General features: G+C 38.6%; 1 protein-coding gene across 1 annotated transcript in view; it reads right to left on the bottom strand.

Annotated features, from left to right (window-relative positions):
• Window positions 1-66: 66 nt before the first annotated feature.
• The window catches only part of mios (missing oocyte, meiosis regulator, homolog (Drosophila)), a 37,295-nt gene continuing 19,428 nt past the window's right edge, over window positions 67-17,933 (bottom strand). The window contains exons 6-10 of the mRNA XM_048613973.1: window positions 16,035-16,193; window positions 13,154-13,306; window positions 8,948-9,152; window positions 8,004-8,133; window positions 67-2,618 (exon numbers count right to left, since the gene is read on the bottom strand). Coding sequence (XP_048469930.1) covers window positions 2,522-2,618; window positions 8,004-8,133; window positions 8,948-9,152; window positions 13,154-13,306; window positions 16,035-16,193 — 744 coding nt within the window. The 3' untranslated portion in view covers window positions 67-2,521. The remainder of the gene's footprint in view (window positions 2,619-8,003; window positions 8,134-8,947; window positions 9,153-13,153; window positions 13,307-16,034; window positions 16,194-17,933) is intronic.

The following is a 17,933-nucleotide window of genomic DNA, read 5'->3' as shown; positions in this document are numbered from 1 at the left end:
AATTGAAGTGTTATAATGGAAAATGCACCAGGCACGTTAAAAGAACATGTAGAGATACTGCATCTGTTCAAACATACAGTATACTTTTTATTTTATATTCACCAGGACAAATTAAAAGTTTTGACAAAATATTAAAAATGGAAGAATGAGATCATGAAATTAGTGTCACATATAATAGAGAACCAAAATTTGAGTATCCGAATAAACTATTTTACTACCATAAGCTGAGAAACATCCGCCCTAAGTACACATAAATGTGATTTAGGAATAGTAGGTCATTGATCTTCTCACGCTTGCTCCCCATTTCAAAAAATGTGGATAATCTGTTTTGTATTTTGAATTTCATATTTACATTTAATCCCGATAAACCTTTCGATTTCCCCTGCCTAACAAGAATCTGCTTGCCTCCACCTTAAAAATATTCAAGACCCAACCTCAACCATCTTTGGAGAGAGTTCCAAAGTCTCTTTTTTTTTTGGGAGGTGGGGGGTTGGGTGGAGACTTCACTGCCTGGAAATGGAGACTCCAAATTTTTTAAATAGTGTTCTCTAGCTCTGCATCTGTCCAGAAGAGGAAACATCTTTGTCATATCACCTGGTCAAGACAATTTAGAATCTCACATAGTCTAATCAGGTCAGCCCCCATGCACAGCAGTGGAAACAAGCCCAACCTGCCTTAGCTATCCTCATAGGACAACCAGCTCATTTCAGGTACCAATCTAGTAGACTTCCTCTGGACCATTTTCAATGCATTTACATCCTTCCATAAATAAGGAGATCAAAATTCCATACAGTAGTCATGATGTGATCTCAAAATATCCAATGTAACTGAGGCAGGGAAGGTGGTAGCGATGTAGTAATGTCACTGCTCTAGTAATCTTGAATCCCTGGTTAAAGTTGTGGGCATGTAGTTTTGCATCCCATCGTGGCAAATGGTGAAATTTGAGTTCAAGTTTTCTACTTCTGATTCCCATATGTTTGGTAACATGGTTGATTTGTTACTTGGCAGTTAAGGATAGGCAATAAATGCTGATCTGCCCAGCAACACCCTCATCCTGAATGGACTTGATATGCATCCTTTTAACTTCATTAGTTAATCATTGATGGGGAACAACTCTATCCTCCCCTTAAGAGTCATCCACTTACATTATGGTCAGACTATTTAAAAGATTTTCAATAGTGGTGGATATCAGACCCTCAGTTTAGATTTTTTTGAAAAAAAACACTAGCCTTTAATAAATTTGGCTGGAAAGCTTGTAATGTTCTAAACACTTTTAGAGTGCCATACAGCTCAGTCAGAACCTCTACATTATGATTAAATTTTATGTTCATGAATCCAGATACTGATTTCATATCAGGTGACATTTCATTCTTAAAATTATGCACATGAAATAAAGAGAAAAGAATGTAAAGCACAGAAACAACTTCCACAAACTTCTGAAAAGCTGTACATTTTTTGTAGAAGGAAAACACAAAATGTGTACACTTTATTTACAAATTTGAGACCAATTAAAAATAGAACACCTTTGATTTTAGGCACACACATCAGAATATGAACAGTAAATGCAGTTTACACAGTGTGCAGATTACTTTTTTACAACTCAAGTAAGTTAATACGTCCAGTATTTTTGCACATTACTAGAGAATTTATTTGGCAAAGTTTTATGGCTGTGGCCATATTAGGTTTTAACAATTAAATTGCCAAGTTGAACCTGATTTTAGGCCATGAATTAGTATTTATCTAAACAGTTATTGCTTTAGTAAAGGACCGTATGCCTCCAATATATCTGCATAGAAATGAATAGATGGTATTCCCTATTAAATTTAATAAAACGGATTGAATCTCAGAATTCTTTAACAATATCACAGGAAGGGAGAATTTAACAGATCAGTTCTGATGTGCGAAACAGAAGTAACGGAGACACCTTCAGTGTGCAGATATTCCTCTTTGCAGCATTAGAATTATGTAGAAATTCAGCAGATTGTGGAGTGAAATAAATTATAATGGAATAGTACACCATTCTTGAATTTGCTTAATGCCATATTTCAGTGGCATATCCTCTATGTTCAATAATACTAATTTCCCAGAACTGAAAAGCAAACATACAAATGTATACAACATAAATCCAAGCAATACTTGTTAAGTGTCTCATTCTGAAAAACTGCATTCAGTTGTTCTCATCAAGTTAAAATGACTGTACTGTTCGAGACAAAGTACAAATATTGTTTCATTTTTAGTGGCAAGTTCAAGTACTATTTCAATATCATCCAGGGCATTTGCTGGATGATGGTCAGAATCTCAAGTCAATTCCAGAAAAATCTTGAAATGAACTGGACCAGCTCCAAAAACTTGACACTCAAAATACATTTCTGCTATACAACACAAAAATCATTCAGGCAAACTGCCAAGATGATGGAAGTTCTTTTCTATTACTTAACAGCAATGGTTGCTCAGGGACTGAAGGTATACATGAAGGTTTTAAAAGGACAATTAGAAAACAGTCCCTTGGGATTTGTGCCTTTTAGCTCTGGGATGTTTCTGCTGGGATGAGGTTTCCAGTTGTATCCAACTGCATGCATTTACAGGTACAGGCTGACACTGGACATTCATGATGATCCCTGTGGGAGAAGGGTGTCAAAACAGCAGCAGTAAAGATTTGAACTTGGAAGGGAAATAATGTACAAGACTCAAAATGATGTCTAGCATGTTAAACTGTCCATAACAACTTGAAGTTTAAGCTATCTTGAATTTGATCCAGCAATTGTGATTCATAGTGAACAGTGCATTCTCGACTTGGCACATAATGAGGTTGAGGAAAAATGAAGACAAGAATAAAAATAATTTTTTAAAGTTTAAGTTTTACTACATTAAAACTGTAATAGAAATAATGAGGAAAAATAGCCTTGCACCTTGTCAACACAGGAATACCCTTTTTTAAAAAGGTATGAGGCAAACAAATAAGTCCCAACCCAGAAAAGATCAAGTTGAAATTTCTGGGTTGGCAGTCACTAATTTACTTAGCTGATATCAGCTATCAGCCAGCAGATAAAACATTGCAGAGAAACAAGGTATCCCTGTATTTATTTCTCTGGCCCAGAAAGTAACATCAATCATGTAGCAGTACAGAAACTGTCCATTAAATCCAAACCTGTATAAGTGCCTTTCCTCCATGTTAAGTCCCACACTCCCCAAACTTTGATTGATTGCTTTTAAAGGTGAAAAGTTAATCTCTTTTTGCCCAAATTAAAGGCTGCTGTAAGAAATGCCCAAAAAAACTCCACGTTAAGATCTTTGATCACAACCAGTCTATAAGACAATAAATAACCAGAATTCAAGTTGATTAAGACCTATAACATAACTAAATGCTCCACCATTCAATCATGGCTGATGTATTTCTCAACCCTATTTCCTGCTTTCTCCCAATAACCACTGATCCCCTTACTAAGAAGAAACCTATCTCAATATTAACTATGTCTTAAATGACTTGGCCTCCACATGTTCACGCTGCACTGAGTTCCACAGGTTAACCACCCTCTGGTGAAGAAATTCCTTCTCATCTCAGTTCTAAAAGGTTATCCCTTCACTTAGAGGGTGTGCTCTTGGGTCCTTGTTTCTCCAACTAGTGGAAACATCTCCACATCCAATCTATTAAGGTCTCTCAGTATTCTCTAAGTTTCCATCAGGTCCCTCCTCATCCTTATAAGCTCCACTGTGTACAGTCCTCAACTGCTCCTCATATGACAAACCCTCCTCTGGAACCCCACCCCAGCAAACAGCCTTAGATACAGGGCTCAAAACTGCTTACAATATTCCAAATATTATACGACCAGAGCCTTATACAGCCTTAATGGTACATATGTTTTTGTATTCTAGCCTTGTTGAAATGATTGCTAACATTGTATTTGCCTTGCTAACTGCCAGGTGAATCTGCACATTAACCTGAAGAGAATCCTGAACTAAGAGTCCCACGTCGCTTTGTCCTTCAGATTTCCAAAGCCTTTCCCATTTAGAAAATAGTCTATGCCTCTATTCTTCCTACCAAAGTACATAACCTCACACTTTCCCACATTGTATTCCATCTGCCACTTCTTTCCCACTGTCCTAGACTCTACAAATTCTTCTGCAGTCTCCAGTTTCTCAACATTACCTGTCCCTCCACCTAGCTTTGTATCAACTGCAAACTTAGCAACCATGACCTCAGTTATTTTCTCTAGATTGTTTATATATAATGTAAATAGTTGTGGGTCTCAATATTGACCCCTATGGAACTCCACCAGTCACCAGCTGCCATCCTGGGAAAGACCTTTTATCCCACTCTTCCTTCTGCCAGTCAGCCAATCCTCTATCCATGCCAGTAGCTTGTCTCTAACACTATGGACTTGTCTTATTCAGCAGTCTCCAGTGCAGCACCTTTCAAAGGCCTTCTGGAAATCCAAAAAGATCACATACAATGGGTCATCTTTGCCCAACTTGCTCATTACCTCCTCAAAAAATTCCAATAGATTTCTTGCTTTGATGAAGCCATGCTGACTCAGTCCTATTTTACTATGCACTTCCAAGTACTCTGCAAGCTCATCCTTAATAATTGACTCTAAAATCTTACCAACAACTGAGGTCAGGCTAACCAGCCTATAATTCTGAAGAAGGGTCCCAAGCCCGAAGCATCAACTTTCCTGCTCCTCTGATGCTGCCTGGCCTGCTGTGTTCCTCCAGCTCCACATTGTGTTATCTGACTCCAGCATCGGCAGTTCTTATTATCTCTATAGTTTCCAGTCTTCTGCCTCCCTCCATTCCTTAACAAGGGTATTACATTAGCCATTTTCCAGACCTCTGGGACCTTCCCTGACTCTGGTAATTCCTGAAAGATCACCACCAATGCCTCCATAATCTCCTCAGCTGTCTTCTTCAGAACTCTGGGTTGTAGTACATCTGGTCTGGGCAATTTATCCACCTTCAGACCTTTCAGCTTCCCCAACACCTCCTCCTTGGTGATAGCAACTACACTCACCTTTGCCCCCAACTCTCTAGAAGTTTCGGTATGTTGCTGATGTCTTCCACCATGAAAACTGATACAAAATACCTGTTCAATTCTCTGCTAGTTCTTAGTTTCCCATTACTACTTCTCCTGTCACACTTTCCAGCAGTCCAATGTCCACTCTTGTTTCTCTCTTATATTGTATACATCTCAAAAAAAACTCTTGCAATCCTTCTCATTACTAGCTAGCTTACTCTCATATTTCATCTCCCTCATTATTGCTTTTTAGTCATCCTCTGATGGTTTTTAAAGGCACCACAATCCTCTGGCTTCTCACTAATCTTCACCACATTGTAGGCTCTCTCTTATGTCATCCCTGACTTGCCTCATCAACCGTGGTTGCCTCGTCTTCCCCCTTTCTGTGCTTCTTATTCCTTCGGATGAATTTCTGCTGTGCCTCCTGAATTCTCCCCAGAAATTCCTTCCATTGCTGCTCCATCTTCACTGCCAAGCTCCCCTTCCAATTGACTGGACAGTTTTTGCTTCAGGTCTTTGTAGTTATCTTACTTAACTATAATACCCTTACATCTGATTCCAGCTTCTGCAGGGTGAATCCTATCATATTGTGATCACTGTCCCCCGGGGGTTCTTTCACTTTGAACTTCCTAATCAAGTCCACCTCAATACACACCACCAAATCTAGAACCGCCTGTTCCCTCGTGGGTCTACCACATGCTACGCCAAAACAAGACATCTTACAGACATTCCATGAATTCCTTTTCTTGGAATCCACTACCAATTGATTTTCCCAGTCCACCTGCATACCCCAATGATTACTGTAATCACGCCTTTATCACCCGAGTTACTTCCTTCTCCACATCCCGACTACTACTAGGAAGCCCATACGTAACTCCCCAGAGTCTTTATTTCTTTGCAGTTCTTCAACTCTACCCATAAAGATTCTATGCCTTCTGACTCTATATCCTTTCTTGCAATCAATTTAATTTCATTTCTTACTAACAAGACAACTCCAACCCTTCTGCCCAACTGCTTTTCCTTTCAACAGGACAGGTTTTCTTGGGTATTTAGTTCCCAGCCCCAATTCCCTTCCAGCCATCTCTCTATGGTACCTGCCAATTAGTGCAACACCATCAGTCCCGCATTGACTGTCCCCCTTATCTGCTGTGCCTCAAGTTGGATTCCTGAACCTTTCCATACTCTCTACCCTAAGTCTTGTTGTAGAAACTTTAATAAGCTCTGCTAAGCCCTCCCGTGGCTTTAACTTTTTCGATATTTTCCATGCAACTGAATCCACTACCCCCCCAACTATTTAGTTTAAAGCCCTATTCACAGCCCTAGTTATGCGATTCGCCAGGATTCTGGCCCTAGCAGAATTCACATGGCGCCCATCCCAGCAGAACAGCTCCTTCTTTCCCCAGTACTGGAGCCAATGTCCGATGAATTTCTCCCACAGTGAGCAACATATTTACCTCTAATCTTGTTGACCCTCTGCCAATTAGTTTGTGGCTCAGGTAGAAATCCAGACTTTACCCTTTTGTGCAATTTCTTTTCAATGATCCACGCGCTTATAAGGTTTGGCTGACTGACCTGCAGGTTTAGAGTAAGTTTTCTTCCTTTTGACACACACAGTTCAACTTACAATGATTTCTTTCTTAAATAGTTGAATGTTAAGTTGTGTTAATTGTTGTAGTAACCCTGTTTCCTCTGTTACTGATATTAACTTGTTTTCACTTGCGATAAGAAGTTTTGAAAAGGAAGACTACAGACATTAGAAAATGATAGTCAGTCATCCTGAGTGGCAGTGAGAGTAGGAACATGCAGCCTGACATGGCTGGGGGCAAGAGCTGAGTTGGAGGCAGTTCAAGGCAGCCAGTGACATGAGTGACATCAGGCAGCCTGAGGCAGCGGCAGGCACAGTCAAGCCCTTGTGAGGATTGCAACCCCAGCATAGCCAGGCACTTATGGACTGTGGTGTCGAACTGTTAACTATATTTCTTTGTTTTTCTACATTTTAAGTAAGGAGGACTGTAATGTTTAACTTTTTAAAAACTTTGTTTTCTTTATTCTTTTGCTTTGTACCAAGATTCTGTACCTAGGTATCTTTGTACCTAAGACAGTGCCATAAGTGATGACTTGTAAACTTTTCACTTTACTCATGAGAGTACGTGACAAAAAACGTAATTCAGTTCCTTCGTCCCTTGTCATAATCATGGGGGCCTAAACTATCTTTAAAGATGCCAAATCCCTTAATATTTATTCTCCAGCTATGATTATCCCCATCCAATATTTCATACCTTCCTATTTGCCAGGGGCATTGTCCTGCGAGTCTTCAGCATTGACTCTGGACTGCCTGAAGTAATGTCTTGGCATCATGTCAAACATGGGCAAGGAAATCTTTCTTAACATCATCATGTATTGCCCTCCCCACATTTCCCTACGATTCCTCGATATTGAGCGCCACTTGGAGAAAGCATCAATGGTGGCACGGGCGCAGAATGTATTCTGGATGGGGGATGTCAATGTCCAAACTAAGAGTGCCTGGACAGCATCACTACTGACTGAACTGGTCAAGTCCTAAAGGACATAGCAACTAGTCTGGGTCCATGGTGAGTGGGAAGGGAAGTAACAATAGCGGGGGGAAACCCAATAGATGTCATCATCAAAAATCTTCTAGCCACAGGTGCATCTATCAATGACAGTATTACTCTGTGTGACCACTGCAAAGTTGTTGTGTAAACAAAGTCCACTCTTCTTATTGAGGATACTCTCCACTGTTTTGTGCGACAGTACCATTGAGCTAAATGGGATAGAATTTAAACAAAAATAGCTACCAAACTACAGATGAGGAGGCATGGCAGACACAGCTGTGCAAAGAGGTTACATAACATACTTTACAAAGCAGTTCCTACAAGAGGCCAAAATAGTACATTTCATTTCTGTTTGTACTAATCAATTGCTATCTCAACTCTTCTTGTATCTATGTAGAAATCTCATGGATATTTATTACCTGAACCAACTGAGCATATGACCAGCATGACCTCCATGACGACAGTTCTGACACCAAGTAAACCAGTTATTGAACTGAGCCAATTTCTTGTCTTTGCTGAGATCAACTTTTTCATCAGACTTTCCAGTTCCTGTTCCAATTTAAAAAAAAAATCCTCAGAGGAAAAACAGCAAGATAAAAATTTTAAAATATGATATTCAAATAATTAGTATTTGCTTCATCCACCTTCCACATTGTTTTCTTTCCAATTTAGTTAAAAATTAATCATTCATGGGGTTAGTTAAGGATTTGTCTACTGTATTAATGTCACAAGCGTTTCTTTTTATTAAAAAAAAATGAACCGCATCAGTCTCATGAACATCTTTGTTCCTCCCCTACTGAATTGAGTTTGTTTAAAGTTGTTTAAAAACGGTTGCTATCCATTGAGAAGTTAGTGGTAAACCCTGTTCTCTTTGTTTGTCAATGCAAACATGGAACAAATTGTCGTCTGGCATGGTTAACAAAAGCATTAAAGGAGTTTTCTTTTGCTCTTACCCAAACACGGAATGGTATGCCGAACATTTTTTAAAATCATAAAGGTGACAGCAGTTAATAACACTTGCACCAACAATTTCTGTGTAATTTAGTTTAAGCTGAGGATCTCTTCCAATACAGGGTTGCATAACATTCAAAGAAGTAAACCGTGTAACACTGGTACACAGTAATTAAGAGAATTGCTACTTTCTTAATTAAAGCTGTTTAACTTTTCAGCTCTATATTGCATCATGTTCAATGTCTGGCATAAATCAGCCATCAAGGGAAAAGAAAAATGGGCTGGATATGTCCACAATTCAATATATTCTTCTTCAATGTTGACTGGCTTGTGTTGTGACTTAGCTAAAATGAGGGCTCTATTTTTACCAGGCTATCACGATGACAACTTGATATCTCGCATTAATGGTTACCTAGACAACTTGAAACCGGTGTTCCCATATTGATAAGACAAAGTGCACAACGGGGCAGAGGTTTACGACATCCTGGACAACTTGTGACTTTTGATTTCGTTGGAGAACCACTAACACCATATTGGCTGAAACTTCGTCCTTGGTGTGGCATGGCAGAACAACTATATGATATTGATTTTCCACAGAAGTTGCAGCTCACAAACACCTGGAATGCATATTGTACACAGAACTGAGAACAAGAATTGTGAAGCATCTCATATCATTGAAACAGTTGATTATCATTTTATAGCCATAGAGTCATACAGCATGGAAACAGACCCTGTGGTCCAATTCATCCATGCTGACCAAATTTCCTGAAGAAAACTAGTCCCACTTGCCCGTGTTTGCCCTCCAAACCTTTCCTATTCATGTACCTGTCCAAATGCCTTTTAAATGTTGCCACTGTACCTGCATCTATCACATCCTCTGGCAGCTCATTTCCTCTTGTGCAGAAGTTGCCTCCGAGGTCCCTTCTAAAATCTTCCTCCTCTAAATATGCACCCTAATTTTGTACTCCCTACCCCAGGGAAAAGACTTTTGCTATTCACCTTACTTAAGCCCCTCATGATTTTATAAACCGCTTACATGGTCACCCCTCAACCTCATATACTCCAGTGAAAAAAAAAGGCACAGCCTCTCCTAACTCTCCTTATAACTTAAACCCTTCAGTATGGCAACATCCTGGTAAATCTTTTTTGAACCTTCTCCAATTTAATAATATCCTTCCTACAGCAAGGCAACCAGAACTGTATACAGTACTCCAAAAGTGGCCTCACCAACATCCTGTAGAATCTCATCATGGCGTTCCAACTCCTACACAAAATGATCGGAGCAATTAAAGCAAACATGCTTAACACCTTCTTAACCACCCTGCCTACCTGTGACACAACTTTCAAAGAACTGTGTACCTGAACCCCTAGGACTCTGTTCGACAACACCACCCAGGGCCCTACTATTAACTGTCTAAATCTTGCCCTTGTTCGTTTTACAAAATGCAATACCTCACATTTATCCAAATTAAACTATCTGCCACACCTTAGCCTATTGGCCCAACTGATCAAGGTCCTTTTGTAATCTTAGAAAAGAACCTTAACAAAATGTAAGCCAACACAAAGTATTTCTCACTTCCCATCAAGAACAAACAGAAAGTCATATATTTGAAATTTTAAATGCTCCATGCTTTTCAGCAAAATTAACAAAAAACTTAAATTTTTATAAATATCATTTATTCATTATATTAAGATCCATTTACTCTGTACATTAACAAGAAGGAACTGAAGGCAGACAGAGCAGCAAAAGCTGCTGGAGGACAGGTGAAGAGGAGAGTCAGGATGACAAATAGGCCATACCTACCCAGAGAAGAATAACCAGTCAATTATTTTAGAGACGGCTTGTCGTCATGTGTTTATTTACTTTACTTGGCATCTGGCCTGCCATAAATGCATATCCATCTAAACAAGCGTCGTCTCTAGCATACAACCTATTTGCATTGAAATCACTGCAAAATCTTCCAGCATATTAAATATTCCCTCTTGAAAAAATGTAATTTTATCACTAAATAAAAACCGAAAGAACTGCAGATGCTGTAAATCAGACACAAAAATAGGAGGTCGCTGGAAAAGCTCAGCAGGTCTGGCAGCATCTGCGAAGGGAAATCTGAGTTAACGTTTCAGGTGTGGTTCACCAGATCCGAAACGTTAACTTGGATTTCTCTTCACAGATACTGCCAGACCTGCTGAGCTTTTCCAGAGATCTCTATTTTTGTTTATAATTTTGTTACAACTGAAATTCTTTTTTTGCAATTCTACATGTCAAAATTACAGAAGTCTCCTATTGTACAGCATCTTTCACCATAATTTGGCCTCTCCCAGTAAAGAACACCATATCGAAGGCAAGCACGTGTTCTGAAGTCATATTATGATGTGGATGATGTGTTACATAATATGATCACAATTTTAGCATCACATTCACATGTTTCAGGACAAGCTATGCTTCTTCTCAAAGTGGTGATGGTGTTAAGATTTCACCTGTCATTTACCTGGATTATGATTCTAATCAGTCTATAGCCTGATTTCTGATTAACAAATCATATTTGCATTAAAAGGCCAGGTGTGAATGGATCTTGAATCAAATCATTTCTCTAAAGTTATGTCGATGGAAGATTTTTAAAGAAAAATTGATCAATTGTTGCACATTTCGTGCACTCTATAAGTTGTTTTATTTTAAAGACTTATTTATTCTTTCATTTGATGCTGCCATCACTAGCTGGGCCAGCACTTATTGCCCATTCTCCACTGCTCTCAAAAAGGGGACAAGTAGCCACCATCTTGAACCACTCCAGTCCATGTTGTGTAGATATACCCAGAGTGCTGTTAGAAAGGGAGCGCCAGGGTTTTTGATCAGCCAACCTGGCTCACATAATCAAGTCTGCAGAGCTACACTAGCATTGTAGCTTTTCTGTACCCATCTGATTACTCTACAAACCAGTACTAAAAGGGCAAGGGAAGGGCCTAACTGTACTAAGGAAACTTGCTGAATGCTATCCTGGCCACCTGTGTTGTTGATGTCTAACAGTATTCTGTACAGACGTGCCAAAACTTTCCTTGCAGGGAGTGTCCAAAATCTGGGGTTCACCCCAGATCAACGCGGTCAAGTCATCCCACAGTAATTTACCAGCAGTTGGGACAGGAGCTGCCTCAAGGTCAGACCTGATCTACACTTTTCAGGAAATACAGCTTAACATTAATAAGGCCATTTTACTTAGCACTGTACGATGGAAGACACTCAATGTTCATGGCAAATATATTTCTGATATCTATCACTATTATAGGAACAGAATTAGACCACAAAGCCCATCAAGCCTGTTCTTCCATGCAATTAGATCTGGGCTGATTTGTGGTTAACTCTATATTCTTTACCAACCTTGCTAAACAAAAATTTCTGGAAATTTTTGGACAGTCATGGAGGCAACAGGTTGAATTGCCACTTTGTTCCCATCCTTTTCTTGGCCATGCTCCGTGGAGGGTGGAAATATGCCAAATCCTCCCTACACTATTGCACATCTTGTAGTGAGCAGCTGAGACTTGGAATTTCAGATCTGTGGCAGCTGAATAGTACTCAGTGGTCACAAGAAAACAGAAAAAGGTCATAAACTCTGATCGTCTGACCCAAGCCAAAAACATCTACTGTTGGATGTGATTCCACAATTGGGTAGCGCTTTCTGAGCAAGCCACAGTCTGCTAATTATAATCTTATGTTTGGCTGTTAGTAAATTGTGGACTTGTGCACACTTAAAAAGTTTTTAACTTCTGTGATGGTTCCAGGAATAGCAGGACTTCATTTCCAGCATGCCACCCCAATGAGCTGTAAAAGAAAAGAATAATCAGCCTGTAAAATAAAATGCATTATTTGCAGTTTTACGTGTGGAGGTGGACAGGGGACTACCAAACTGGTCCAAATGCCCCAGGTACTCATCGCAATTCCAAACCAGTTTTCCAACACACATTGTCATCTTCTGGGTTTCAACACATTTTAGGGTCTTTACTAACAACCATTCTTTGTGCAACATGGCCTAAATTGGCATTCAATGCTGTTTCTTCTATTTTTTCTGAGACAAAACAAGAGAATGATATTAAAGAGAGAGGGCCAGTCCAGTATTTATTCATCAAAAGTAAAATATTTTAGTTAAGGACAGCATTAATCTGTCTTAATTTCTATCCTTGGCTTTATGGTTACCACTCAATTACATAGGAAGGCATCAAGAAGAAAACAGATGCATGGATGCATCTTCCATGATCTTGTAGTACAATGTTTAGAAAGACTTCTAACAGAAGTTCTTGAACACAGAGTGAGGATCATGACAGGCAAAAGTAGTGGATGAGCAATATTACAACTGTCAATTTACAGATTTTCCCTCACTTACCCTGGCTATGAGTTAGTGATTTATGAAATTAAATGAAAAAGTTAAGATATCCCTGTGTGTTCAATTAGTTTCCATTTATGAATAAAACAGCAAGTTGATACACTGTCACACATTTTCTTCTCAGAACTTAAAATGGACCAGAAAACAATTTAAAATGGAGTTCAGAGTTTAAATAACAAAGTCTGTCTGATTCTTTGCTTTAAAAAATAACAACTACACTTCTGTTCCTTGAAAAACCACTTTACCTGTGCTAGAGGTTTAGAAAATGGGTCCAACTTGCTCCTATGGATGTCAAATTCAGCTCTCTTATGCCAGAACCTCCAAGCATCAAGTAAGTTTCTATAATTCTCTATCCAATATTGGACTCTGGGATCTTTCACAACGTCACTTGGAAAGCCCTGAGGATATTAAAAATATAATCATTTAAAAAAAAAAATACTACACTCTGAAATCACATCTTTAAACTGACAACAGACATTACTTGTCTAGGTGATTATCAAAGTAAAATAATTGGAGGAATTCACCTCAACTTATCAAATATAATTTTCCTGCTTAATATTATATCCTGGCTACCCATAACTCATGAAATACAACGTGAATACATAAAATGAATAGACAGCTTTTAAGGATCGGCCTTATGCCTTGAAAAAATTTTCATTAGGTGATGTACCTCTTCAACACACCATGATACAAATCGGGACCAGTGGGATTGAACCCAGGCCTTCTGGCCAAAACGTAGTGACACTATCACTATGCCACAAGAGTCCACAAAGTAGTAAAGCCAAGCTTAGAGATGGACATTTTTGTATAGATTTTGAATCAACCTGTTTGGACATGTTATGATACATCTCCAGCAAAGGGGAGTCTTGAATCTGTACATTCTGGCCCAGAAGCAGGGACTCTACCACAGTGCCACAACAGAATCATTTTTCAACTGTTATATCCTTTCTTCAGTCATGTCTTCTTTCAAACAATAACTGGTTATCAGATAAATCAAAGTAATTGACTATTTTATAAATTCAAATAATTACTCCCTTTGATTTGCTACGTAGCATTCATCCATCAGATGGTGTGGAGGTAAAAAAAGAAACAGATAACGAACGAAATCAATGATATATGTGGTGTTTGTACTTATCTTCACGGTAGAAGACAAAAACCACTGTAGGAACAGTAGACAAACGAGGCTAAAGGGAGGTTGGAAATTAGAACATTCACATTCACTAGAGAAAGTAGCAAGAAAGCTAATGGGACTAAAGGTTGACAAGACTGAGCCTGATGGTTTGCATTCTAGGATTTTAAAAGAAAATGGCTGCAGAGACAGTGATTGCATTAGTTACATAAATCAGGAAACTAAACATTAGTTAGCTTAACAGCTGTAACCGGGAAAAAGTTAGTGAATTATTTAAAGCAAATACAAATAAAGTCTCAGCGTGGTTTTGTGAAAGGGACTCAGGTTTGACAAATTTATTTCAATTGTTTGGAGGATAAAAACAGCAGCGTGGAAAAAAGTGTGAAGCAGACGATGTAGTAATATTAAATGCCTTTTTGAAATAAAATGATTACTGCACAAGATAATAGCATAAAGTGTTGGGGCAATACATTAGAATTGATAAAGAACTGGCTAACTCACAAGAAAGAGGAGATAAGCGGGTTAATTTCAGGTCAGAAAACTAACTAGTGCAAAATCGCAGGCATCAGTGGTGGCGCTCAAATATTTACAAACTATACTAATAAACTTAGATGGGGAATAGACTACATTGGAGCCAAACTTGCTGATGATACAAAGATAGGTTGAAAGCAAATTAAGAGGATTACACAAATTCACTGCAAAAAGCAGGAGCAAATAGGTTAATTGAGTGGACAATACATTAGCAGTTGGAGTATACTGTGGAGAAATGCAAGGCTGACAGCTTTGGCAGGAAGAACATTAAAATCAGAACTCATCAGAATTATTTAATGGAAACCACAGAATTCAGAGTTATGGAGGTATGCTTGGCCTGGTACATTAATCACAAAAAGTTGGTATCCAGTTACAGCAAGTAATTATGAAGGAAAATGGAATGTTGGCCTTTATTGCAAGGTAGATGGAGAATAAAGGAACAAAATATTGCTATAGGTGTCTTGGGTATTAGGAAGATTCTACCCCAGTACTATGCATAGTTTTGACATCTTAAAGGGTATATTTGCACTGGAAGTAGTTTAGAGATGGCTCATTTGGCTGATTCCTAGGAATAAAGAGTTTACTTAGGAAGAAGTTGGAGCAGGTTAGCCCTATACTCATTTGAGTCTAGAAGAACATGAGGTGATCATACTGAAACGTAACATTCAGGGAAATTTGCAAGATAGATATTGGGAGGATATTTCCTCTTATGGAGGAAATCCAGAACTGGAGGCCAAGTTTAAAAACATGGGATTTCACAATTAAGGACAAGATGAGCAGGAATTTCTTGGGATTTTTTAGTTTCTGCAATCCTTTTCTACAGAAAGGAGTGGGGGAGGACATTGAATATGATCAAGGTCGAGATAGACAGGTTTTTGTTCAATGAGGCAGTCAAGAATTATGGAGAACAGGCAAGAAAGTGGAGTTACTGCCACAATCAAAACCAACCATGAATGGTAGAAAATGTACCATGAATGGTAGAAAATGTTCAACGGGCTAAATGACCTACTCCTGCTATTTCTTATGATTTTTCTTTAATCATGATAGTACATACTGTATACAGTCTAGTCAATTCACAAAAAGAGTAGACTCCTTCATATTAATATGAATCAAGAAAGAAGATCAAGTATTCAGATAACTATTAAGCTATAGCAAAGGTATTATTTAAGCAAATGTTCTTTGAATTTTAGGACCATCAACATATACCCTTTCATAATGGTATTCCAATTGCACAAGGATGAAGAAAGGGCATTTAGCTCATCCCTCTTATATTCAACTCTATTAACCAAATATTTAACTGCACCCTGAACCACATCCACCTCAACAATATCTTGGTTTTCACTTATATCAGGTAGTAAGCATTTTGAGTCATTCAAGTTTGTTTTTCCCCTGAAATCTCAGAATCTCGAAATGAGAGCATTAGAAACATAAAACATAGTCATGACTACGAATTTTGTTTGACCTACCTGCAACATGCAGAAGCTTGCAGTCTGCACGTCACCAGTTCTATCTACGTAACTCTCCATCAGGTCAATGCCATCCTTGGTTAGGCCTGTTAAAAGGATTCCTTCCAGGTTTCCAGCCTCTTTCATTTCATTAGTTAGTTTATCAATATACCGAAGGATCTAAAGATTAGGATCGAGTCAAGATATTGAAGATGCTAACAAACAGGATAATTTCGATTTTTAACATTAGACAATTATATTTGCATACTTCGGATAGGATGGCCATATTGGAACATAAATGAAATTTGATGTTCATGATTATCTAATTTATTATTGCAATTATTATTTAGAAACGTAACCAAACATATTTCAATAGCAGGAGTTTTGCAGACTTCATGTCAACATTGTTTATTTCCTCTGTTATGCTTTTATTATGCCAGCAAACCACAACTAAACCAGTAATGAAAACATTCATAATTAGGGAATATTCCATGAGATTTTAACAGAGAGAAAAAAAATCAACAGATGTTGTTTCGCTTATCTCAACGTTTACGAATAATGTAACAAAATGTTAAATAGAAGCTGCGACTACAGTAATGAGAGATAACAGGAGAAATTAAAAACAAATTTTAGGACTTTTTTGACACCATGTAATCAGAAGAGCAAAGCTGAAACAACTCAAACAACTTGTATTGTAAGTGAGTATATCAAAAGACTAGTGATGAAATGGTGACAGGTGCGCTGCACTAAACTAAATTAATTATGCAGTAGATACCAGCAAATCACTGCATAGCTGGCAACAAATTAACAGATTAGAACAGTAATTAGCAGTGAGAAAAATGCAATGAATTAATAAATATATGCTAAGTCCAAAACCAAATGACCTAACAGGCATCAGAATATTTATTCACAAGAACCTCCCAATCTCTCAGAAACAATTTCTCATAAGCTACACAAATATTTCTGAATGAGTGAACATCACGTATTCATGAATTCAGAATTATTACTGCTCAGCCCACCATGCCTGCAGAGTCTCTGAATAAGCAATTTACTTGCACAATGCAGGACGAATCCAACCTAGTCAATTATCGCCCCATCAGTACCCTTTTGATTATCAGTACTATCAAGCAGCATCTGTATAGCAATAACCTGCCCACTGACACTCAATTTGGGTTCTGTCAGGACTACAGCAGTGATTCAAACAGGAGAAGAAATGAAAGCTGAATTCCAGAGGTGAGGCAACAGTGACTGTCTTTGACATTAAAGCAGCACTGAGCAAGCATAACATCAGGAAGCTCTAGCAAAATGAGTCACTGGGAAATCAGGGCAAAGAAGCTCTGCTGGTTGGAGGAGTCATACCTAGCACCTGGAAGATGGTAGTGGGAGGTTAGTTATTTCAGCTATAGGACATCTCCTGGGGTAGCACCCTATGCTTAACAATCTTCAGCTATTTCAATTTATTCCCTCCAAAATATCAGAAATTGTAATGCTCACTGATAATTGTGCAATGTTCAGAACTATTCGCCACTCCTCAAATACTGAAGCAATTTATGTCAAAATGACCTGGACCATCTCCAAACAGAGAATCTATCTACCACCTCCTGACATTCAATAGCATTGCCACCACTGAATCCCACACTCATCAACATCCTAGGGGTTACCATCAGCCAAGAAACTAAACTGGACTAACCATAAGAACACTATAGCTACAACAGCAGGTCGGAGGCAAGAAATCGAATGGTGAATCACTCACTTCTTGACTCTCCAAAGCACATCCACCATCAACAAGGCACAACTCTGGAATATTCCTCACTTGCATGGACGAGTGCAGCTTCAACAACAAAGAACCAAAACACTATCTACGAAAAAGCAGCCTGCTTGATTTGCACCACATCCACTACCACCAACAATTAGTAGCAG

The sequence above is a fragment of the Rhincodon typus genome, chromosome 2 (genome assembly GCF_021869965.1).
Source record: "Rhincodon typus isolate 14 chromosome 2, sRhiTyp1.1, whole genome shotgun sequence".
Taxonomy (NCBI): Eukaryota; Metazoa; Chordata; class Chondrichthyes; order Orectolobiformes; family Rhincodontidae; genus Rhincodon; species Rhincodon typus.
This window is presented reverse-complemented; position numbering and strand designations above follow the sequence as displayed.